This window comes from Octopus bimaculoides, chromosome 3 (genome assembly GCF_046866305.1).
Source record: "Octopus bimaculoides isolate indiv1 chromosome 3, ASM4686630v1, whole genome shotgun sequence".
Lineage (NCBI taxonomy): Eukaryota > Metazoa > Mollusca > Cephalopoda > Octopoda > Octopodidae > Octopus > Octopus bimaculoides.
This window is the reverse complement of record NC_142930.1, coordinates 220,212-246,047: the sequence shown is the minus strand read 5'-3', so window position 1 is coordinate 246,047 and position 25,836 is coordinate 220,212. Positions and strand designations below refer to the sequence as shown.

At 38.1% G+C, this 25,836-nt stretch overlaps 1 protein-coding gene across 7 annotated transcripts in view; it reads left to right on the top strand.

Moving 5' to 3' along the window:
• Nucleotides 1-25,836, top strand: part of LOC106883525 (kielin/chordin-like protein) — a 145,770-nt gene that overhangs the window by 82,139 nt on the left and 37,795 nt on the right. For 5 of the 7 annotated variants that reach the window (XR_008263765.2, XM_089348426.1, XM_052966684.2 and 2 more), the window contains 12 exons: nt 404-583; nt 2,297-2,380; nt 4,773-4,987; nt 6,634-6,819; nt 7,745-7,927; nt 8,242-8,418; nt 10,650-10,854; nt 13,333-14,015; nt 15,247-15,447; nt 15,982-16,389; nt 21,321-21,494; nt 24,394-24,487. Coding sequence is in view for 5 of the 7 variants with exons in the window: in XM_089348426.1 (XP_089204552.1) it covers nt 404-583; nt 2,297-2,380; nt 4,773-4,987; nt 6,634-6,819; nt 7,745-7,927; nt 8,242-8,418; nt 10,650-10,854; nt 13,333-14,015; nt 15,247-15,447; nt 15,982-16,389; nt 21,321-21,494; nt 24,394-24,487 (2,790 nt within the window). In the remaining 2 variants the exon portion in view is untranslated. Of the gene's footprint in view, nt 1-403; nt 584-2,296; nt 2,381-4,772; nt 4,988-6,633; nt 6,820-7,744; nt 7,928-8,241; nt 8,419-10,649; nt 10,855-13,332; nt 14,016-15,246; nt 15,448-15,981; nt 16,390-21,320; nt 21,495-24,382; nt 24,488-25,836 lie in introns of all 7 variants that reach the window. The other 2 variants (XR_008263766.2, XM_052966686.2) reach the window with 2 other exon arrangements.

Below are 25,836 nucleotides of genomic sequence, written 5' to 3'. Positions count from 1 at the left end.
CACCCACACTCTCTCCTGTTCCCACTTTCGAGCTAACAAGCCTGTTAGTCTTGTGAGTTACAAGGCCACCTTACTAGTACTGGTGCCATGGAAAAGTATCTGGTACACTCTGTTACGTGGTTGACATTAGGAAAAACATCTGGCCATAGAAACGATGTCAAAACTGAGACATTGGTGCAAGATGTCATCCTGCAAGCTGTTGGATTCTCTCTGACCCTAACCCTAACCCATTCCAGCGTAGAAAGCAAATGTAAAAATACCATTTACTATCGATTAGCATCATGTGATCTATATATTTGTGCTGATGTGTGTGTGTGTGTGTGTGTGTATGTATGTGTTACCAGGATGTTAAAAGCATAAAAAATATTTCTGTAAATCTGAAAACAATTCTTTTTCCTTGTAGACTGCTTGGTTGATGAGAAAATAGTATTGAACGATGATGTCTTCACACTTTCTGGAAATGGATGCCAGGAATGTTACTGTAGCAAAGGTGATATACTATGTAAAACAGTCAACTCCTGTGATAAACTTGATTGCAGGAATATCATAACACCGAAAGGAAAATGCTGTCCTCAGTGCAAAGGTAAAAATACTATTCAGTTGATTAATTATGCTTTTTCTAATTATCTTGTCTGCTACATTTTTCACTCTTAAGGCTTTGATTTTTATCTCTGCTGTTCATATCCTGTGGTTTAAAATTTTTTTCTTTATCGACTTTGTATTATTGAATGCAGCTGTGTGCTTTGGTATGTGCTGTTTTCTCTTGATCTTGTATATTCTGTTATAGCACCATCCGAGTGGGATCACTGCCAGAGCAGTGGTCACGCTTCCATGCTGGTGGCACGTAAAAAGTACCATTTGAGTACGATCGTTTCCAGCTTCGATTGTTTCCAGATGGAATTTAGATTAGATTAATGTGACATTTTGTTGGAACATTTCATTTTAGATCACTTTAGACAGGATTTTTTTTATTATAGGACCTAGAGTAGTCCAAGCTAGGGTCAGTAGCAAAGGGTTAAGCAGGTGGGCTGGCAGAAGAGCTTTGAAAGAAAATGTCTCATGGTTGTTGTTTCAGTGTTTTTGCCCTCTCAGGTCAGATCCCACCATCTTTGTCTTTCATCCCTTCAGGGTTAATAAAGGACCCATCAAATACTGAGATCGATGCTACTGACTAACTTCTTCCTCTCAAAATTTCTGGCCTTGTGGTGTCTAAATCAGAAACACTTATTGTATTGTGAGATGACTGTATTATTTTCACTTGATTTTGTTATTTTCCAAATTATTTCTAATTTAAATGTAGAGAAATGTTGATGGTTTAACTCTGTCATGACCGAATTTCTAACCAACTACACTTTCTATGTTTCAATTAATTCTGAAATTAATCAAGAATTTGGAGGGATTTAATAATCAACTCTCACCACCTAATTTATGATTATAATCATTCACTTCCTTACAACATACTGAATCTCTTTGTCTCATTACCTAGACTTGTTCTTCATCCACTCAATTCACTTCTTAGATTTCTTCATCCTCTCAATTCACTACCTCATCCATTCACATTCATCATTCCATTCTCGTTTTTAACCTTGCCTCATCAACATTCCTGGTTCTTTTGCTCTCTTTCACTTCTTACATTGAGGGTCCACACTGACACCTTGTCACCACTATTTTTATCTCTTCTCTTCTCCAAACCAACCCTCCATCCTCTCATCTAAAATGTGAGTGGTCATGTAGCTTCTCTACGGCAAGAAACCTGTTCTACTCTCGTTCCTTCTCTCCCACCTGAATCCTTCATCTCTTAGCATAAAGTCACCTCTCTCAAGTTTTGTAGTCCTGTACGCTGCATGGTGACCTCACTTGTGTTAGTGTCCCCTAAAATGCACCCAGTGCACTCTGTAAAGAGGTTGGCAATAGGAATGGCATCGAGTCATAGAAACTAGGCATTGGAGCCCAATGCAATCCTTGGACCAGCTGGATCCTTTCAAACTATGTCAATGTGGATTGATGATGATCTACCTTGAGGTCCTATAAAGTTAGGTTCCAGGCTAACTAACTCTTCTATATTATATTACCACAGCCTAAATATACTTAAAACTACATTGGGGAAATTGCATTTATTTTTTCGATACAAAACTTTCAAAATATTTAATGCAGTAACCTTTTGTAAATTCAGGCACCTTTACAAGACCATGAGCAGCTCTCCCTCTCTCTCTCTCTCACATAACTAAGCAGAAATGTATTAAGAATTCCTAGCAAAAATTTCACCTTTACTACGTAATTCTCGGTTTATTTTCAGGTTGCCAAGAAGACCACATGAGTTACAGCTATGGAGATGTTGTACCAAGCAACAATACATGTATGAATTGCATGTGTATTGAAGGTATTTCAGCTTTGCAAAGCAGATTTTTCTTTCTTTCATTATTTATGGAATATGCTAGCTAGAACTGACTTCCATTTTACAATAAAAATATTTTAAGATTATGGAGAGAAATAGATTCATCATTATTTGTTCAACATCTGTCACCTTTTAGTAACTGTTTTCATTATCTTACAAAATACAAAGAAAATATCAAATCTCGTAAAATAACTAACCTTAAGCTTTTAACTTTCATGGCTTTCTTTTTCCAGCACTTTTTTTTATATATATATTACTGCACTTAGGAGATGTGGTACCTTTTAAATTTTTGAGACATAGCTTTCCTCCTTTGTCCTTCTCCCCCTCTTCTCCCACTTCTCCCTTTCTCTCTCTCCCCCTCCTCCCTTTCTCCCTTTCTCCCTTTCTCCCCCTCCCTTTCTCCCCCTCTCCTCCTCCCTTTCTCCCCCTCTCATCCTCTCTTTCTCCCCCTCTCATCCTCCCTTTCTCCTCCTCCCTTCCCCCCTCTCCTCTCTTTCTCCTCCTCTCCTCCCTTCTCCCCCCTTTCTCCTCCTCTCCTCCTCCCTTTCTCCCCCTCTCTTCCTCCCATTACCCCCCTCTCCACCCCTTTCTCCCCCTCTCCTCCTCCTCCGCCCCACTCTACTTCTTCTAGTACATATATTTAATAGATCGCTGACATGTATTAAGTGTTCCTCATTGTATTGATGTGCTATTTTCTATCATTAACAAAATTGTTACCTTTTTCGACAACATGGCTTTGCTAGTCTATAATAAAATATATTTAACCTCTAAAAAATTATATTCATTATTGAGTGTATTGTCATTTTACTGTTTTACTCTCTCTCATGAATATATATATATATATACACACACACGTGTAAGTCCCAGCCATGCCAACAGTGATGATGATGATGTATGTATACACACACACACATACATGTGTGTATATGTATATATATGTATGTGTGTATATATATGTATGTATATATATATATATATATATATATATATATATGATCGGGGAGGTGTAATGGCCCAGTGGTTCTGTTGTACCTGTGTTTCAAAAGGCCAGCCTTGTCACACTCTGTGTCACATTGAATCTCCTTGACCACTACGTTAAGGGTACATGTGTCTGTGGAGTGTTCAGTCACTTGCATGCTAATTTCACAAGCAGGCTATTCCGTTGATCAGATCAACTGGAACCCTTGTTGTTGCAACCGACGGAGTGCCATGATATGTATGATTGCAGCATGAAAGACACATGTTAGCCATTGAGAAACACACAAAGTCTGTTGATAAATGTTTCAGTGAAGTTAACAGTTTTTGTGTATTTCTGAATGGCCAATTTGTGCCTTCCATCCTGTAATTGTTTAAGCTTCAGCACAAAGTCTCAGTCCAAGCCACTTATCTGACAATGATACCTCAGTTTGATATATATATACATATATACAATAGACTATACTGTACTGTACTGCTGGACTCTCCTGTTGTAGACAACAATTGAGAGTTCCACACCTTCTTGTTGAACAACCTGCACAGATAATTTTGCTTAGTGATCAAATGTTTGTGCTGTCTATTAGGTAGGTGCACTGGTAAAATCAATACTATAACTGTTCAGAAAATAGATTCCATCATATTTATTATATTCATATAGACTTGGGCATGCTGTCGAAATACTTGCTTAAGAAATTGTTCTCTTCATAGTCAGTATGTGTGAGAACACATCAGTTAGCTATGAATGATGTGATCAGACTGTAGGCTGTATGCATCACAAACTATGGATATCATAACCACTAATAATACCAAACCATTTCTGCAGCATGTTTTTCCACGTCTGAGTGGACACAACAATGTTAAATATGATTTTATATGACTCTATAGTCATCCTTATTACCATCATTTAATGTCTGATGTGGGTTCAAGGACTACATCACGTTCCAGTGTCTGTTTTGGCATGGTTTCTATGACCAGATGCCTTTCCTAATGCCAACCACATCACAGAGTGGATTGGATGCTTTTTGTTTTTCATGCCTACCAGTATATTGCTGAGGTTGTGATGCAGCTTTGCAAGGCTAGAAAACCAAGGGATTTGTGTGAAGAGACAAGAGAGATGGGGGTGAGCAGGTTCCTCTTGTTGTTGTAGAGGAGCTAAACAGACACATTTAGAATAGAGTGAGAATGATCAGTAGCCACTGCAAGTCCAGGTATGAGGTGAGAACTAGGAGTGTGGGTGGGTGGGTGAGTGTTTGTAAGAGCGTATGGGGTGAGAGATGCAGGGTGGGGGAGGTAGACAACAATTGTATTATAGTGTAAAAAAATAAAAAGAAGTCAGTTATTCTATTTCTATTTGTTTCTGTCAATGTTACCAATCTGTAGCCCTGTTATTATTTCTTGAAAGGTATTGTGCTCTGCAGGGAGAAGCAATGTACCAAACTGGAGTGTCCACGTAGCAGAAATATCACAGGACAGTGCTGTCCCCAGTGTGAACCCTTCTGCGAATTCAAAGGTACAGTATTCAGTGAAGGAGAAACAGTTAAAGACTCCACCGATCCTTGTTTACAGTGCAGTTGTCAAGTGAAAGAAGAAATTAATTCTGTGGGAGAACATCATTTAGTAAGTTATATAACTTCTATTCTTCAAATATACCCCTTAAAACTAACACCTGAGGATCTTGTCATTCTGTTAGAAGAAATGATTTTGTCCGTACCCTGCAGATTAGAAAATTGTTGATGTAACTATTTGCACTGCTATGGCATTCTGCTGTTATTATTATTAGTCCAACCCATGCTAGCATGGAAAGCGGACGTTAAACGATGATGATGACTTCTATTATTGTATACATATACACACGCAGCTATAAGGTTGAGCTATATATATTTTTATATATTAATTACATCATTGTCATTTAACTTGTCTTCCATGCTGGTATGGGTTGGATGGTTAATCAGGATCCAATGAACCAGAGGAGTGTGTTGAGCTCCAATGACTGTTTTCACATAGTTTTTATGGTTTGATGCTCTCCCTAATGCTAACCCCTTTATAGAATATACTGGATACTTTTTTGGGAGGCATCAGTACTAATGAAGATCACCTGACAATTTGCAAGATGAAAAGCCTAAGCAGGGCTCTATAACTTCAGGTGAATAGAAGAGACAGCTGATTGGACAGGCTCTGATCAAAAGCATTCTAGTTGTAACCACCCTGGTTTTTTCCTATGTGCAGTGAAACCAGGACAACATTGGCCAATGTTTTTTTCTTTTTTTTTTTGTAAGACTAGTGTGATTTGAAGGAATATTGGTTGCTATTTTTAGAACATGGAGGAATCATGTAGGGATTTTCTCATGGGCTTACCAAGCATAGTTCAGTGTAAAATTTACTTCCAAGGAGCTAAATTAATTAAAAATGTTACTTCACTCTTCACACTGTCCAGAATTGCCTTATCACTGTTTCCAAAGCAAGCCTTTAGGTTTTTGACAAAAGATTAATGCTCCTTCAAAACCTTTAAAAATTCTTTATATTGACTCTCAGTTTTAAGATAGGTGTAATATCTAACCATTCCCATAGAAAATTCACCAATGGGTTTAAACACTGTTAATTATGGCATTCATAAATTCAGAATTCATCAGAAAAGCAGTCACCACCTTCTCAAAGTTGACTCAAAACATGTAGGTAAAACAAGAAACATTCACATGCATTTGTTCCATGAATATATTATTATATGGAAACTGGTTTGAAGATAAGAAAAAAAAAAAGAAAAAAAAATCTCAATTTTTGTCTTTTAAACTGATTTGTGATTAATTCTTAGCCACCATTATTTGAACAGATTGACCAATTCAAAGACCTTTTTCCATAGCTTACATCTAAAAACACATACACTAAGATAACCTGACCTATTTCACTTTGGAATGTTTTGTGTTGTATGATCAGGTCTTCACTGGTTTTTATCATTTTGTTCTGTTTAATCATTTTGTTTGTGATAGTTTGATGTGCCCTGTCTTGGTGACAATTCATCATTGTTGTCACTATCGTCATAATGCCTTCTTTTTTCCTTCATGCTTCCATAGAACAGAGTTTTCTATGACTTGATACCCTTCCTGTTGGCAAATCCCCACTTGTTTCCAAGTGAGGTAATAATCTCCCAGTCTATAAAATAATAACCAGCTTCACACACACACACACACACACACACACACACGCACGCGCATTAGATTGATCCAAATTTACGTTTCCTCATATTAACACTTTTCCTCTTTGCTCAGGTCCCCAGCATACAATGTTTGTACATAAAAGACCAGTGCAAACCTACCGAATGTAGTCACCCTGCAAGGATGCCAGATCAATGTTGTCCTGTCTGTGAAAATTGTTATTATTTAAGGAGGATCTTTTACAATAATCAAAGCTTTACATTACCTGATGGTGACCCTTGCAAAGTGTGTACATGTAAGGTAAGTGTCATTTCTTCCAAATATACAGTTCTGTAATGATTATAATAATAACAAGAGCACTCAGAGAGTGCAAGCCTCCACCAAGGCAACACCAACATCCTCTCAACGATTAGCCAGAGATGATTTTTAAAGTGAGAATATCTGAAATAAACTCAACTGCTCTCACAAACAAGAATACTAAAAATGCACCCAACCACTCTCAAAACTTAAGTAAAAAAAACAGGAAAAATAATCCAGAATTCTTGTCTGGTACTGGATCTCTTTTAACTCCTTTACTTGTTTCAGTCATTTAACTGTGGCCATGCTGGAGCACGGCCTTTAGTCAAGCAAATTGACCCCAGGACTTATTCTTTGTAAGCCTAGTACGTATTCTATCGGTCGCTTTTGCTGAACCACTAGGTTACGGGGATGTAAACACACCAGCATCGGTTGTCAAGCAATGGTGGGGGGGACAAACACAGACATACAAACACACACACACACACTCACACATATACATGTATACGATGGGCTTCTTTCAGTTTCTGCCTACCAAATTCACTCACAAGGCTTTGGTCGGCCTGAGGCTATAGTAGAAGACACTTGCCCAAGGTTCCACGCAGTGGGACTGAACCCGGAACCATCTGGGAAGTAAGATTAAATTTGTAGCCTAGTTTAATATCGTATCACCACCTGGCCTGAGGGTGTCTTTAGCAGTCCACTTTGTTGCAAGCATTCAGGCCAGATATCTGGTTTGAGGATAACTTACTCTCTTCCTCCCTTCCAGTCGTGGAGGCCCTGCAAAAAGATCATAGGTGTTGCTTTCCCTCCAGTGACTGAAATAAAAAAGCTAAAAATTCTGTAAAAACTTTTTTATTTAAAATTTTTTTTTAAAGTTGATAAAACAGTGTTTAACTTATTTCATGTTTTGTTTTGTTTCTTGAAGGATGGAAAAGTTTCATGTAAAAGAACGCAATGTCCATTTTTGAATTGTTCAAACCCTATGCAACTTCCAAACCAGTGTTGTCCAGTCTGTGAAAGTGGTTGTCATTCGGAAAGAGGTTCTTATTATTTAGAAGGACAAAACTTCGATGATCCAGAAGATGACTGTCGCACATGCATGTGTTTAGTAAGAAATTTCCTTCTTTACTTTTTTATGATTTCACTTGACAAACAAATTCAGTTAGATTTCTTTTGGTAAACTCTAAACCTACTCATTCACTGGAAATTATAACTGTAGATTCTTTTAATGAATTATTGATCAGTAGTAGACTTTACTGATTTTGATTTCACTTTATGAAATGATATCAAATAGTTAAAAATATTTAGTAATACTAATTTGATGACAAAAGTCAGTAGACTTTGTATTATAAAAAAATTGCTTACATTTTGTAAAACTAAAATTATATAAAAAAAAAAAAAAATTTGACATTTTTCTTGTAGAACAGACAGATTGTTTGTAGAGTTAAAGAATGCCCTCCAATCTCATGTTCTCACCCAGCTCGAGAAACTAACCGCTGCTGTCCAACTTGTGATTTTTGTGAATATGACCGGAGAATCTTCAGAGACAAGCAAAGATTTTTTGATCCTCGACTTCCAACAAGAACATGTGAATGCTTGGTAAGTCCAACACTTTCATTATTGTATTTCTTTTGAAACTCCCTTTGGTTTTATTAATTTTGAAAATACTGAAGACTTTAGTAAAATAACTTCTGGTCTTTATTAAACTGTTTGGAACATAAATTAACTTGAAATTTTCATTTAAATTACTTTGAAAGATTTGTATCATAGAATCAAGTGTGATGTTAGGCAGGTGTAAATGTGCACCTGTTTTTCATTTTTTTCTGGAAATCACGTTTCTAGACCCAACCTTTTTCCTAATCCCCACCATAATAAGATCTCATTGTCATTTGGCTATTGCTTAATGCTACCTTATATCTTCTTATTACAATCTTTGCCCACCTTCCTGTTGATGCTTCAGAAAAATGCTCTTCAACTTCTATCTTTAAACCATATTTATCTCTGGATTTCTTTTGTTTTTTTTTTCTGCAAACAAATCTCTGCTTTTTACTTTCAAACATATAACCTGGTTGCTGTTTCATCAGTGTTTTGCTGTTCACTTTTCCATGCTCGCATGAATCACATAAAATTTGTTGTGGCAGATTTCCTATTACCAGGTGCCTTTCCTGTTGCCTTACCAACGCTAATCTCTTTCCAAGGAAGGTAATATTTCACTCCAGACATCATTTTCTTGGAAGATTGAAAATGAATGATACCACTTACCTGATGCTGATGCTCATTTACAACTATCACCTGATATCAATACAATGAGGCACTAACGCACACACACACACACACACACACACACACACACACACACACACACACGATGAGATTCTTTTGGCTTTTGTCTACCAAATCCATTCACAAGGCTTTAATCGACCCAGAGCTATAGCAGAAAACATTTTCTCAAGGTGCCATGCAGTGAGACTGAACCTAGAATCTTGTGATTGGTAGGCAAGATTTTTAACCACACAGCCATGCCTGCGCAGTTGCTCTGAATCATAAATTTTCACTTCATTCTTCACATATTATTTCATGTTTTCATTAAATGTTCATCCCTCTTTACTGAGCTTATCTAAAATTATTCTTTCATTTCAATTTTCATTTCTAAGCAAAAAAAAAAAGAAAATAAGTGCAAGTTAACTTCCATTGGAATATAATTTATTTAATAATAATGATGATGGTTTCTCCCTTCCATGACAGTGTATGTAGGTTCAGCTTTTTCTGAACGACCTGTACAAAGGATTTGCTTATAGTGATGTATGTCATCACTCCCTCCACCTGATTGGCATTACCTGAACAGGTGCATGATGTACCACACGTCAGGTGTTAAGGTGACTACAGAGCAATGTGAGATGAAATGTTTTCCTCACAAACACACCACCCAGTCTAGGAATTGAAACCATGATCTTGCGATTGTGAGTGTAACACCCAAACCACTAGGCCATGCATCCTCATAATAATAATAATAATTGCCCTGATGCAAGTACCAGGCAGTGGCTCTCATGGCTTCTCAACTGATTGGAAGTGTTATCATGTACATTGTTTTGTCTTGGTATAAAAGATGGGCTACAGCAAATATTCTGCTCAATACCACAGATTTACTTATCAATTGAGCATGACAATATGTGCATCTCTGATCAGGAGCAGAAGTAGTGGGGAAGCATCATAGTCATGTGTTGAGAGGAGTTCTTTGGGGATTGAATAATTCACCTCTGGAAACACAGGTGTTTTGTTCAACATCCTTAAACAAACCTTATTCAGGGACCTTTTGAGTGGGATGGGCTACTCAACCTAAAGAAAATTCTAACTGGGCCCCACCTGCAAGGTCATGCGCTGTTTATATTGATATGAGATCATCATGTTGCGCACATGTCGTTGTGATTGCATGTGCCTGGTGTAGCCTTATCAGACGGGTAGTCATGATGGGTACATTGGGCTTCGTATAATTGTACCCCAGTGTCATTTTGATGGCATGTGCTACTTTATCACTCAATAATAATAATAATAATAATAAAAAGAGCATGAAACAAGTGAAATAAATAATTAAAAGTAAGAAGTAACTTTTTAGAATTAATTTTTGTGTAATGTCAAAAATAAACAATTTGAATATATTTAGATCAGAGCTTTTCATCAAAACATCATGGTAATTTATGTTCCAAACACAAGCTTCATAATGATGAAGTTAATTTTCTAAATTCTTCCCAATTTTCAAAATTGAAACAAAGGTTGTATATTTCAACAAAAATATGATTATTAAAGAGAGAAACATTTTTTTAAAATTTCAGGCTGGTTCAGTTGTATGTGATGCAGATGGTTCAACTTGTTCATATGACGGAAAAACTTACAAAGAAGCAGAGGTTTTCTCAAGCCATAACAAATGTGAAGAATGTATCTGTCAAAATTCAAAAGTCACCTGTCAATCAGTCTCTTGTCCTGATTTGCAATGTCAACATCCTGCAAACACTGATGGTTGCTGTCCTTCTTGTTATAGTAAGTGGTTTTCTTCTGCGTTACCAGTGCTTGCCAACATGTTTATCTTTTTATTTGGTGGGTGATGTAGAAACTAGGGATTGACGAATGGTTAATAAGGGCTGTACAGGCCCTATATAGAGATGCCATTAGTAAGGTTAGGGTTGGCAATGAGTATTGTGAAGAATTCCAGGTAGAAGTAGGGGGTCTACCAAGGATCAGTCCTGAGCCCCCTCTTATTCATCATAGTCCTCCAGGCAATAACAGAGGGATTCAAGACAGGTTGGAGCATACTGGTTTCATTTCTTTCAAGTCTTTGCATATCCTCAGTAGTCACAGCCCATGTCTCACTGCCATATAGCATAGGTGTCTGTAAATGGGCATGATACAATCTGCCTTTCAGTCTGATGGAGAGGCCCTTCATTACTAACAGAGGTAGTAGCTCTCTGAACTTCACCTGGCCTATTCTTATTCTAGCAGCTATGCTTTCAGAACAACCTCCCCCACTACTAACTTGGTCCCTAAGTAATGGAAGCTATCTACTACTTCTAGGGATCTCCCCCTGGCATATGAGAGTCTATTTTTTATGTATTCCTGGTGTTTAATGAATCCACACATCTGCCACATGTAAAGATTACCCTCTCCTTTAGTTGCTCTGTTCTATTGCTGCACCTCTTATGTGTCCATAGCTTGCACTGGATACATCTTATGGAGTTTGTCCCAACACCTTTTCTACATATTGAGCAGGGCCATCTCCCTGGAGGGATCTGCAATTTGTTGTTTTCTTACTTATCAATACTTTGGCCTGTACTAAATTAACTCTAAGGCCCTTTGATTACAGTCTGTGCTTCCATACCTGAAATTTCTTCTCTAGTTCTGGTAGTGATTCAGCAGTGAGAACAAGGCCATCTGCATAGAGAACCTCCCAAGGGCAGGTAATCTTATATTCCTCAGTTATAGCTTGGAGGACTATGATGAATAAGTGGGAGCTAAGAACTGAACCCTGGTGGATTCCTACTTGTACACTAAACTCCTTGCTATATTCATTGGTGACTCTCATCTTACTAACAGCCTCCCTATACATGGCTTGGACAGCTCCCACTAATCACTGATCTATCCCTTGTTTCTGCCCACCAAATAAGAGAGCAGGGCACCATGCCAAAGGCTTTCTCCATGTCAACAAAAGCCTGAAAAGGGGGGTTTTTTTGCCCAAGTATTTCTCCTGCAGTTGCCTCATCAGGAAGATAGCATCAGTGGTGCTTCTCCCTGGCACAAATCCAAACTGCATCTCATCTGTGCTAACTCTCTTCTTAATTAATTGAGCAGACATAAAACAATGATGATGATGATGTCTGTTTTTTAATGTAACTTCTTGTTTCAAAGAGCTGCAAGTTAAAACAAAATGTTTAATAATATGGAGTACAAATTTAGATGATTGAACTTACAGCCCTTGTGTATGCATAAATGTGTGTGTGTGTGTGTGTGTGTGTGTGTGTGTGTGCATATGTATCATCATTGTCCACCTTCCATTCTGGCATGGACAGTTTGACTGTGTTTAATGAATCCTGCTCCAATGTCTCAGTCTTGGCATTATTTTTATGTCTTAGATGCCATTCCTGATGTCAACTACTTTACATCCAAAGTATTGGATGCTTTTTCTTTTGTGACACCAGCACTAGGGAGGTGGCCTTGTAAACAGGAAAACTAAAGAACTGACTTACTGAAACAAGGAGAAAGAGAGAGGGGGGAAGGAGGTAGGGAGAGAGGGGGAGGGGGAAGGGGATGATTCTAGGTGAGTTGATGAAGTATAATGAGAGGAAGAGATTTGTTGTGATAGTGGAGGAGGAGGCAGGATAAAAGAGTGAGTGGGTGGGTGAGGTGTAGATCCATCACTCTCATGTTAAAAAGGTAAATAAAGATTGAGAGTGAGGAAGGGGCTGTGAGCTAGGAGAAAGGGATTAGAGCATGGATGATCTGGTGAGGTGGGGGAGTGACATTCCTGGTTAAGGAAGAGTTGAGAGTATTGTTGGAGTGTGTGTGTGTGAGACCCAGGAAGACATGGGATGAAATACTGAAGAACAACCTCAGTATACCAAACCTTTCAGGCGAGATGACAAAGGACTGGGATGTCTGGCACCTTGCTGTAGTCAAGAAGACCTGCACTTCACAGCACTGGTCCCTTTGGTGGTGTAAAGCACCTGTGTGGCACCATGTAAAATCACCCATGTGGTGCCACATAAATGTGCCTATACGGCGCTATGTAAAAGTGTTCATGCAATGCCACAGAAGAAGCACCCAGTCCACACTCTGTAAAATGGTTGGCACTAGGAAGGGCATCCAGCTTTAGAAACCATGCCTTATCGGAATGGAGTCTGGTGCAGCTTCCCAACTTTACCAGCTCCTGTCAAACCATCCAACTCATGCCAGCTTGGGCAATGGATGTTAAATGATGATGATGATAAGAAATATTATTTATGCTTTGTTCACTTTGTTTTACAGATTGCACATTCTCTGGAAACAACTTCCAAAATAAAGAAGTCTTTCAGGACCCACAAGACACTTGCAGCACTTGCCAATGTCAAGAGGGCACAGTTGTATGTAATAAAAAATTCTGTCCAACTTTGCACTGCACTCATCCCAACCAAGAGCCTGGAGAATGCTGTCAGTCTTGCCAGAATTGCAACTACCTTTCACAGACCTATGGGGATAGCAAAGTATTTGCCAACCCAGAGAATCCCTGTGAAACTTGTCACTGTGAGAAAGGATCAGTGAGATGTCAGACAAGTCAGTGTCCCCCAGTTTCATGCACTCATCCTTCAAAACAAAATACTTGTTGTCCTAAATGTGCTGGTTGTAATTTTGATGGTCATGAGATTCAGGATCGGCAAATGTTTGCCCATCCGGCTGACGAGTGTCAAATTTGTGAATGTATTGAAGGCAGAGTGAGATGTACTCAGAAAGAATGTCAGCCAGTCACCTGTAATAACCCAGTTATTAATTCTTGCTGTCCAGTTTGTACTGACTGTCTTTATGAAGGTAGAACTTTAAAGAACCAACAGAGGTTTGCTCACGAAACCGACAGTTGTCAAATATGCCAATGTCTTGATGGAAATATTCACTGCACCGTTGAGAAATGTCCTGAGGTCGAATGTACTCATCCTGCTAAGAAACACTGTTGCAAGGTATTTTGTTTTAAGGAATTTTAATCTGTATTTTCTAAAAAACATTTCATTTACTGTAAAGTAGATTCTACACAGTTTGTTTAACACTTTTGTTACTACATTTCTGATGGAATACACTACATTTATTTCAATTGATTTTGAAAATAATGATGTCGTCATTATTTACCTTTTTGTTGCCAAATTTTTAATGAAAAGCACTGTCTTTGTTCCAGTTAATTTTAAAAATAACGAAAAATGTCGTAAAATAACTGTGTCATTATTTATCGGGTGTTTGAAACATTAATTAACATGAAATTTTGTTGGAAACTTTTAATTTAGATCACTTAAAAACAAGAAGCTTGTAATATAGAACCAGGTGTGGTTTCAGGTGGGTTGGTATCAAAAGGATAAATTGGTAGAATGTCGCAAATAGCTCTTTAAATTAATTACTTTCTTTGAAATGGAAGTTGTATGTTGAATGGCCTAAACCTTAGACTAGTATGCTGTGCTATAATTATGATTTGGTTGCGAGTAAAACACAATTCATACATTATGCAACATATTCAAATTGATTTGTCGAATATATTTGCATATTCAGCTCCCTACATTTATATGTTTGAGGTTGCTTCCCTGCTTAAACCTGGCTGGAGAAGTTTTCAGTTATCATGTCCGTTGTTAGCTGTCAGGATACTGTATTCTTCAAAAATTCTATACTTCCCAAAATTCACCAACACTATTCCTGATGTGCCCATCTACCCTTTCCTCTTTATGGCTCTTTAACTGTTCCCTTTGCCATCCATTTAAACCCAGCCCAGAATTTTGTTCCACATACAACTTCAGTGGCTCTCCAAAACTGACTGTGCAGAGTCTTCTCTTCAATCTGTCCAACATGCTCTCTTTGAATTTCATTCTTGTCCTTTTCTCCTATTCCACACTTGATCAACTGTTCCTTATTCACTGTCTTACATAATTTCTCTGTGCTGTCTGTAAATATTCTACTAGGTTTTTTCTTTCCATCTGTACACACTCTCCCACAGCAATTAAGCCTCTTCCACCCTGGTCATTCTTCAGGTACAGCCAGTTGATATCACCTTTCAGATGGTGGACTCCATACATTGTCAACAGCTTTCTAGTTTTTCTGTCAAGTTTCTGTGTCGTTTTTGGTCCAGTCTACAATTCCAACTCCATATCTGATTCACGGGTACTGCTTTTGCATTTATTGCTTCTATTCTTTTTATTATTATTATTACAGGAATGCCACGACTGTTCATATAATGGAACTGAATATGGTAACAACATGGTCTTCCGAGATCCAATCAACCTGTGTCAGAGATGTATCTGTATAGATGGAAACATCAATTGTCAGGAAAGGCAATGTCCACAAGTTCAGTGTCAGAACCCGAATATTATTGACTGCTGTCCTGTTTGTGAAGATTGTGTCTATAATAATCAGGTACTTTGTGTTTTTGATGTGCGTTGAAGTATAACAATATGATCAATATATTTGATAGTTCTATTTAATGTGGTTTTTAACATTATTACAAACATTACCAACCCATCCTTCTCAATCTTTGCTTATAACTATCAAGTGATATGAAGGGGACACACACACACACACACACACACACACAAAAGCATATATGGTAGTTTTGTTTCAGTTTCTGCCTATTAAATCCACTTACAAGGCTTTGATTGGCCCAGGGCTATAGTAGAAGACACTTGCCCAAAGTGCAGTGGGACCAAACTCCTCAAAACCATGTGATGGGAAGTGAAACTATCCAACTCATGCTAAACTGGAAAAAAAGTAAAAATGGAAAGGATATATATTTATGAATATTTAATCATGTATACCACTATTATGTATGTGCACTTAGATACAGTATATAAACGTGTGTATGTGTGTGAATATTGGTATATAGAAATACTCACGTACATACACCCAAACAGACACACCATACATTCTAATTGCCATGTCATGCTTCTTCAGGTCATTCAAAATGGCAGAACTATCCAGCACAAAGACGACGAATGCCAGCTGTGTGTCTGTCAATCAGGTGATCTCCGTTGTACCGGAAAGGGTTGCAAGGAAGTGACTTGCTCTCATCCTGTGTCTCGAAACTGCTGTCAGGAATGCTCTGACTGTAAATGGAATGCAACATATGTTGTCAGCAATGGTGGTCAAGTTTTGGATGAAGTACAATGTAAAATCTGTGAATGCCATAATGGTGATTTGTATTGCGTTGCAAAGGACTGCCCTGCCACAAGATGTTCACATCCAGTCAAAAAGAAATGTTGTTCTGTGTGTGATGACTGCTTTGTAAATGGTGAGATAATACCAAATGGAAAACAACAACAAATTGGAGATGATAATCCATGTCGTGTTTGCAAATGTCAGGTAGGACAGCTTTTATTTTGAAGCCCTTTCATTAAAATCTTCTCTGCTTTCTTGCAGTGGCCTTGGTTTGTCATTTCTAAAATCTGAATCTGTTTGAATTTCTGTGATATTTGAGTTTGGAGTCAAATAGTTCTCTTATAGAACAGCAGCACCATCAATGTTTCCATTTGTTTTCTTTCACCACTATTCTTGTCTTTTCTTTACAATTTTCTTGTCAATTCTTTTTAAACCTCAAATTAATTGAAACAAACATTTTAGTTTTATGTTTTTCTCTTCCATCTTATTACATATTCAGTAGACATTACAGCTAGTTTGACGCAAATCTAAATATGGCTCTTCCATTAAAGCCAACCAAGATTCTCATTAACAATTTTACATTTTTTCAACAGAAGATTATTGAATTTTGGTACCAGTCTATGGTTACTACTTTTAATCTTCCTCTAAAGGAGTTTTGAGCTGATAACCTTTAGAAATATTATAATAATCTAACAATTGAAAGATATCTAGTTCAACCTAGCTAGGCCTCATCAGCTTCTCTGTTGTTAATTATGTGTATATTTTGGTAGACTACCTATCATCATCCTCATCATCATTGTTTAACATCCGTTTTCCATGCTGGCATGGGTTGGATGGTTCGACTGGGGTCTGGGAAGCTAGAAGGTTGCACCAGGCCCCAATCTGATCTGGCAGTGTTTCTACAGCTGGATGCCCTTCCTTATGCTAACCACTCTGAAAGTGTAGTGGGTGCTTTTTTATGTGCCACTGGCAGAGGGGCCAGAGGGGGCTGGTATCAACTACAATTGGATAGTGGTCTTTACGTGCCACCGGCATGGAAGCCAGTCGAAGCGACTCTGGCATCGGCCACGTTTGGATGGTGCTTTTTACGTGCCACCGGCACAGGGCTCACAACTACAATTTCCATTTGATTTGATTTTGATATTGCTGATGTTGATGTACTTGACTCAATAGGTCTCCTCAAGCATGGCATGTCGCTCCACGATTCAAGATACTTTTGAATGGGCTGGTTATGCGACACTGGTGGAGGTTACAGCTGTGGAACTCACTTTATTTGCCTGGTTTTCTCAGTCACAGCATATCTCCAGAGGTCTCGGTCTTTCATCGTTGCCTCTGTGAGGCCCAATATTTGGAGGTCATGTTTGACCACCTCATCCCATGTCTTCCTGGGTCTACCTCTACCCCGGATTCCTTCAACTGTTTGGGAGTGGCACTTCTTCACACATCTCTCCTCATCCATCCGTAGTACACGACCATACCAACACAAACGTTTCTCTTGCACACCACTTCCTATGCTTCCAATTCTCTCCAACATTTCTCTCAGGGCACTTACACTCTGTCATGTGTGCACACTGACATTACACATCCAGCGGATCATGCTAGCTTCATTTCTTTCGAGCCTACGTATGTCTTCAGCAGTCACGGCCCATGTTTCACTGCCGCGAAGCATGACAGTTTGCACGCATGCATCATACAATCTGCCTTTCACTCTGAATAAAACATGTAGCTGTATAGCAAATATAAATTATAACTGAGAAGAAGCTTCAGAAACGTTTACATCAGGTTAAAACAATGAAGTATTACAACTTCAATTATATTGTAGTTGTATGTTTAAAATGTTTGGTTTGTGACTCCTCGGAAAGAAGACCATGGAAGCTAAATAACTCAGCCAACAGATAAGAATTTAGAGACTTATTAATGGAAGCTTCTGACAAAAGAGAGGAAGAGTTGGGTACAAATAGCTTAGAGGACAGTTGGAAGTTCCTGCGGGACAATCTACTGGAACTATGGATGAAATCTGTGGTTGGTGCAGAGTCCCAGCTAGACCAAGGATGACATGGTAGTGGAGCAAGGAGGTTGATAGTGCTATAAAAGCAAAATGACAGTCCTGGAAAGACTGGAAAAATGGTGGAAGCATAGAATTATATCAGGTAGCCAGAACGGCAGCTAGGCGTCAGGTGTACATAGCAAAAGAAGTAGCTGAAGGTAAGAGATTTGCAAATGTTCTTCAGTGTGAGGATCAGAGGTATAAAATAGACAGGCAAATTTCTATATTAGTTTACATGCAAAATACACACACACACACATACACACACCTTTTAAGTCACAATAATTTTCATATAACATTCACCAATCAATTGTTATTTCTTTATTCCTTGCACAAGTAGTTTCATTGAGACCTATGAAGGTTGTAAAAATGCTTGTATTTCATAAGACTGTTGATTCTGTTTACCTCTGGTATAGCCTTCATGAGCACTTGGTTATTATATCAAATCTGGGATTACTTTATCTTCACACTTTCTGCATGTTATCACCACTCACTCGATAATCTTCAAACAACATCACACACAGTATGCATGTTATATGCAGAAATCACTTGATATATATATGTCACCCATTTTCTTCTTTAAGATATTCAAGATTTGCTTCTTCAAGAAATTCAAAAATATTTCCTATTTCCACATTTTTCTACCTTGGAATTGATGAATAGATACAAGTAAACAACCTCTTATCCCAAACACTTGGCACCAGGCATATTCCAGTCTTCTGACTTTTTCAGATTTTGGAGATAGCCTTGCAGTATATTAATAAGGTATATCCAAGGGCAGCATTTCAGGCCCCTTGGCAAATTAATGCACTGCTCTCTATAGCATTTATTTATTGACAGCAAACCACAACATGCATAGGTCAGAATTGGGCCCATAGACCTGTCGGGCGCCTGGGCAACTGCCCAATGTGCCCATCCTTTAAGATGACCCTAGTATATCCTTGATTATTAGTCATGGTTCCCAGGAAATAGCTTAGGTCAACATTCTAACTTTTAAAAGAAAACTCTGATTCATATATGTCTTGATCATAGGTTGAACTTTAAGTTTTGTGCCCATTAGTTTACACTTATCAGTGTATTGTTAAGCAGACCCTAGTAGGGCAATTAAATGTTTTTTACCAACTTACTGTAATTATGAGGAAAATATCACTGGTTAGTTTAGGATAATGTAAAACTGCACAAAAAACAAGGACATGTACATATGACATGCCTAGCAAAGGTACTTAAACACAGCTCAGTGAAAGTATCACACAATATTGTTTATTTGCATTATGAATATTCACATTGAGTGAAAATAAATAAAGACTTTAAATGATGTATTGTTGTTTATTTGTATTGAAATAAACTGGTAAAGGATGTGGGATAAAGACTGACCATAAAATTATTAGTGGACTTTTATTTCTCAGTAAAACATTCAGTAAAGTTGGTGCCAAATGTGAGCTTTGGTGTGTAGATGGCCACTGTGAAAAAAATTCAGAATTTTGGATAAGAATTTGTGTATTTGGATTGATAATTTTATTAATAATTATTAACAGTGTAACTTTTAATTAATTGATTTCAGTTCTATTTACATTTAGAACCCAATGCTGCTGTTTAGGTTATGTTTTTTTAAAAACATGTTAGCCATTCAAAACCACACAAAAACTGTCAACTTCACTTAATCATTTATTATTTAGTGTCACATTTTTGTCATACAATCTGCAACCTAATCACTGAATGATTAAATGAAGTCAACAGGTTTTTATATGTTTATGAATGACTAATATGATGTAATTGCTTTAGTTTCAACATATGGTCTCAGCTCAAATCACTGCCATAGAAGTACAATTCTAAAATATTTCAGAGTTTCATTTAAATGCTTGCATTTAAAATTGCTTATATTGCTATTTCTCCTTACACTTGAAGCTCAGACATTATCTTTGAAATGCTAAAGAACAAATGCTTGGGGTTTCAGTTTTGTTACTGTTGTACACAGATCTTTGCTGTAGATCTCAATATGAATCTGGGGCTGGGTGTCTGCACAAATGAGTTTTAATGTAAAATATATTTTTGGTGGCCACCTATCAGATTCAAGTGACAATCAGAATAAGACCAAAACCCAGATTTGATATACAAAAAATGTAGACTTGAGTCTAAGGCTGGTCACTGCTGCAGTTCCTTGATGGGTTTCTTCAGGTCTCATAATAGGACCCGAACTCATCATTGTGAGCTAACAAAAAGATTTTGCTCCTGGCAGTGGTGAACTCTACCTACCATGCCAGATGAACTAAACCTATGTCCTGACCATGTACAAAGGTGGAAATTGAACTACAGATCTTTGTATTTAACTACCTTATCAACATGGCCACCTGTACTAGTTTTGTTTTTTAATTGATGTTTGTTACCTGACAGTGTACATCTATATGGAATTGAACTAGAATGGTTGACTCGGAAGAATTACTTTCTGTTACCAAAACTTTAACCCATATATGCTTTACACAAATTTCTGATAGAGAAATGAAGAGTTAGGAAAAGTTACTCGGTTGATATCATTTTACATTTATATAAATACAGTTTTTTTAGTTTGAATTGTGCTTCTGTCAAACTTTGTCACCATACATCCATAACACAAATATGTTGCTCCTCCTCTCCCTGTTCCTCGTCTTCTTCCCTCTCTTCTGCTTTGTTCTTTTGCTGCACATATGTCTCTACACACTCACACCACTCCCCATATGCTATTACAAATACTTCACTGTGCACACATCAATATTCATACATACTGCAATACACTGCACATGTTATAGCACGCATCATGTCACTACACATACATTCCGAATCCATTTCAAACATTGGCATGAATTGCACACACACAAGTTTTCGTCTCTGCCTAATTAATGGTGTTAATTTTCTCATGCACATTTCTGTATGCAGTTATCACAATGACATTTGCAGCAATTACATTTTTCTATCTGAGTTTGTCTGTTTTTATGCAACAACAATTTTCTTCATTTTTTTCTCCCTTTTCTGTATTGTAAGATATCTGTTGCCATGTTTTGTGTTTTCTTTCAATATTTTGCACTGCACTATGCCACCATGTGTTTCTAAACAGAATGGTTCTTTTGAATGCCACTCAAAATCCTGCCCTCAACTGAGCACTTGCACCAATCCTGTGATCCGTGACTGTTGTCCGGAGTGCTTTAACTGCATGTATGGAGGTCAGGAATGGCTGAATCTTAGTAATTTTACTGATCCTCAAGATATGTGTGGAGAGTGTTTATGTGAGGTTGGTACATTTTAACCTTTCAATATTGTTTTGTTTTATTTTTTTCTTATTTAACCAGTTTGTTATTATATTTCTTTTGAAGTAAATTACTTTCATTTCAAACATTTCTGAATCCTGAAAAAAGAATATAAAGTTTTTCACTTATCTTATATATAATTAATATCCTCTATTCCACTGGAATTTCAATAATAGATTTTAGTGATTTAAAAAGGGTTACACTGGAGTGCTCACCTGTTCCCTCCTCCAAAACCTTTCTTGTTGATTACAGCAGTAAACAATTATTACCTGTGACAGAGGTCACTAGGAGTTGTCTGGATGTGAACTCATTTTCTGACTGAGTCCTGCATCTCATTGACTTGTTACACACATGGAAAAACAAAGGATCTATTCTTTTAGTTTCTCATATATTCACTCAGAAAGACCTTCCAGTTACAACCACCCCAGGTGTGGGTGGTTTGTCTGGTATTTGTTGGAGGTAATCATCTAGGGACCTTTTGAATGCTTCTTTATGTAGGCTGGCACGATGTTGAAGAGAGCAGGGCCAGTTGAGGTGAAATAGTTCTGTTGTAGTGTTGGGATACGAAACAAACCTGATTTGTGTAGTGGATGGATAGCATGGGGGCCAAGCCTTGGATGAATTTTAAAGATGATACCTATATCATTTGGGCAATGATGATGGAATATTTTCCGCATCATACTGATGATATAGCACTCACGGCAACATTGGAGGGAGCAAAGCCTGAGTTTTTTGAGTCGATCCCAATAATCAAGGCTTGTCATGCCTTCTATGTTTTTTGCGATTGATCTCTGGGGAGCTTCAATTTTCATAATATTTTGTACCTTGTGGGGGGACCACAGCAAACAACAGTATTCAAGGTGGGGATGAGCAAAAGTAGAATAATGGTAGGGGCGTCTCAAGACCAGAAAGTCCTGAGGATAGAGGAGTACACCCTGCAAGCCTTTGGTCGACTTTGCTGTTTATGTGAACACTCCAGCTTATTTTGTTGTCAGCAGTAGCACCCAGGCCCCTAGCAGTGCTGGATGCCACAAGGTTTCGCCTGAGGGAAGAGTGCAGGGTTGCTGGAATGCAGTCTCTTTAAAAGAATGGATTAGGTTGAATTTAGTTTGAATTAATTTTGAAAATAAAGAATTTAGTAAAATAGTTTTGTCATTATGAAGCTGATATTTGAAACGAAAGAATTAACTGTTTGATATCTTTGTTATTTATGAAACTAGTGTTTGGAAAATAAACTAACATGACATTTTGATGGCTGGTTTAAATTCAAGTCACTTTAAAAGCAACAAGTTTGTCTCATAAAACCAGTCTCTGGTGGGTTGGTATCAAAATGGCTCAGAGGAGTATTGATATAAGCTCTGCATCTGCTCAGGAAATTTGTCATTTGATAAAAAAAAAAGCATTCTTGTCATAATGGTAACAATCCCCTCCCCCCACCCCCACCCATTTATTTGCTAATTTGTCTACGATGAGTGAGTGTTCTCATTTTAATGGCTCAAGGTGAGAATTTTCAGACACAATTACCCCACTTTTCCTTCACAACCTGCAAACTTATTTTACTGTTGGTCTTAACTCTCATATCCTTTGCATCTTTACAGCCATTCACAGGCAGTCAGGGTTTATACTCTGAGTTCTCCTTATCTTCAAATCTGCCAAGCCCAAACTGCCCACCCAGTCGTACCACTGGTGTAACTGTGGATACATTAGTGCTTTCTCCCAGAGACATACTTTAACAAAAGCTAAAGTATGCTCCCCCCCCCCCCCAATTTCCCTCTGTTGGGTTCATCCAACTTTTGACAAATCTTGTTTTTGTCTTGTTCGGTTTCTAACGACCCTCCCCACCAGACAAACCATGTTTGTCTGGTGGGGAGGGTTGTTGACGACCGGATTGGGTAACAAGTTGTACCAAACTATGTTATCAGTATTATTTATGAATGATCTGACATAATTTCTCAATGCAATTCTTTTTATCTCTTCTCATATTTTACTTCACTTTGAGCCTGTTGTATACACACACACACTCATATATGTGAGTGTGTGTGTGTGTGTATGTATGTATTTGCATGTCTGTGTTTGTCTCCCCACCACCACTTCACAACCGATGTTGGTCTGTTTATGTCCCCATAACTTAGTGGTTTAGCAAAAGAGACCGATAGAATAAGTACTAGGCTTACAAAGAATAAGTCCTGGGGTCGATTTGTTCAACTAAAGGTGGTGCTCCAGCATGGCTGCAGTCAGATGACTGAAACAAGTAAAACAAATGAAAAAAAAAGGATAGTACCTGTCCCCATTCTCCCTTATGATTGTTTCTATCTGTTGAGATTATGTTAAATTACTTTGTCATTTTGTTTCACTCATGGAGAGAATTATGTACAATCCTCTTCTTGACTTAGCTTGGCTTGCAGAGTTGGTTCATTTCGATACATCTCCATCCATGTTCTCCACTCACTATCCATGGGAAGATTGCTGGCCTGGAGTCTTCAGGCCCCTCCTCCATAGGGTCCTGTCAGAAGCAACCACTCTGTAGCTGGATTGCTAAGCATGACCAATGGAGACTATGGATATTGTCCAATCCAATCATCTCATTCTTAGTCTACCCCTACATCTCATGCCAGTTGGATCAGCTTGAAGAATCCCTCTCATGACTTTTTTCCTTCAACATTCTAATCACATGTCCATGGTACCAAAGCTGTGACCTCTCAATGTTATTACATGACATTATTTTGGCAGCTAGAAGCCTGGTTTGTGTGTGTGAGAAAGAGAGAGAGAGGATGTGTGTACGAGGGAAATGCTCTGCTGCACAAGCTAACTCCATAGTTAGAAGCAAATGTCTAGACAACTATTCTAAACATTTTACTAACAAACTTATTAGTTGTATTGCAGGATGGGAATGTTAGTTGCCACAGGATGTCATGTGCCCAACCTGACTGTGATAACCCAATAAGAGTGGCTGGTCAGTGTTGTCCTGCTTGCCCAGGTAAGAAGTATTCTTAATAAATATGACACAAACTGATTTAAAGGTTTTCATTTTTTTAAAAATAAGGTTATCATTTATTATATTGTTGTATGGTTAAGAAGTTTGCTTCCTAACCACATTGTTTCAGATTCAACCCCACTGTGTGATACATATATATGTGTATATATATATATATATATATATATATATATGCTGTGCGTGAGAAGACACGGCAAGCCAAGTGAGACCTAAATCCAAGGCCTCTGCCAGGATGCGTATCTTCCTACGTTGGACACTAAACTCTGCTTGCGAAGACCTGTTGAGGCAAGTGAAATCGAACTAAATTTGATGGCTGGCACCCATGCCAATGTCATCTCCTTCATTGGACACGAAACTCGGCTTGCAAAGACCTGTTGAGGCAAGCAAAAGCGAAATCGTGATGGCACCTGTGCCCTGGAACTTGTGCCGGTGGCATGTGTAAAGACATTCGAGTGAGATCGTTGCCAGTGCTGCTGGACTGGCTCCTGTGCAAGTGGCATGTAAAATACACCATTTTGAGCATGACCGTTGCCAGTACCGCCTGACTGGCTTTCGTGCCGGTGGCCCGTAAAAGCACCCACTACACTCTCGGAGTGGCTGGCATTAGAAAGGGCATCCAGCTGTAGAAACTCTGCCAAATCAGATTGGAGCTTGGTGTAGCCACCTGGTTCACCAGTCCTCAGTTAAATCGTCCAACCCATGCTAGCATGGAATTGCGGACGTTAAACGATGATGATGATGATGATGATGATACACACACACATATATATATGTGTGTGTGTGTGTGTGTGTGTGTGTGTATGCCACCTAGTCTTGACATTACATATTAGTTGTAAATGAGTGTCATTGTCATAAAAGCAGTGTCAATAATTTCCAATTTTCTGTGAAAACATCTGGCTGTGGAGAAGTATTATCTTGCTTGAAACCAGGTGAGGGTTGGTGACAGGAAGGACATCCAGCCATAGAAAATTTACCTCAGTAAATTCCATCTCACCCATGCAAGCATGGGAAAATGGATGTTGGAATCATGATGATAATGATTTCAAAGATAAAAAATAAAGTGAAGAATAACTGGTTGAAACTTTTTGTTTTGTAGGTAAGCTAAATCACAATCTATGACGTTATAAAGTAATGAGAGGTAATAATTTTAACAACAAAGTTGAGTCTCCAATACCTGACCATTTGGTCGAGTCACCTGCTTAACACAAATGTCAAATGTACCATTTTACAGCCATGTTACATGTGTTTATTTTCTCCATGCTATGTAATTCAGTTGTGCCAGGCATGGAAACTAGATGTTAAATGATGATGGTAATTCTGCAAACTTAGAT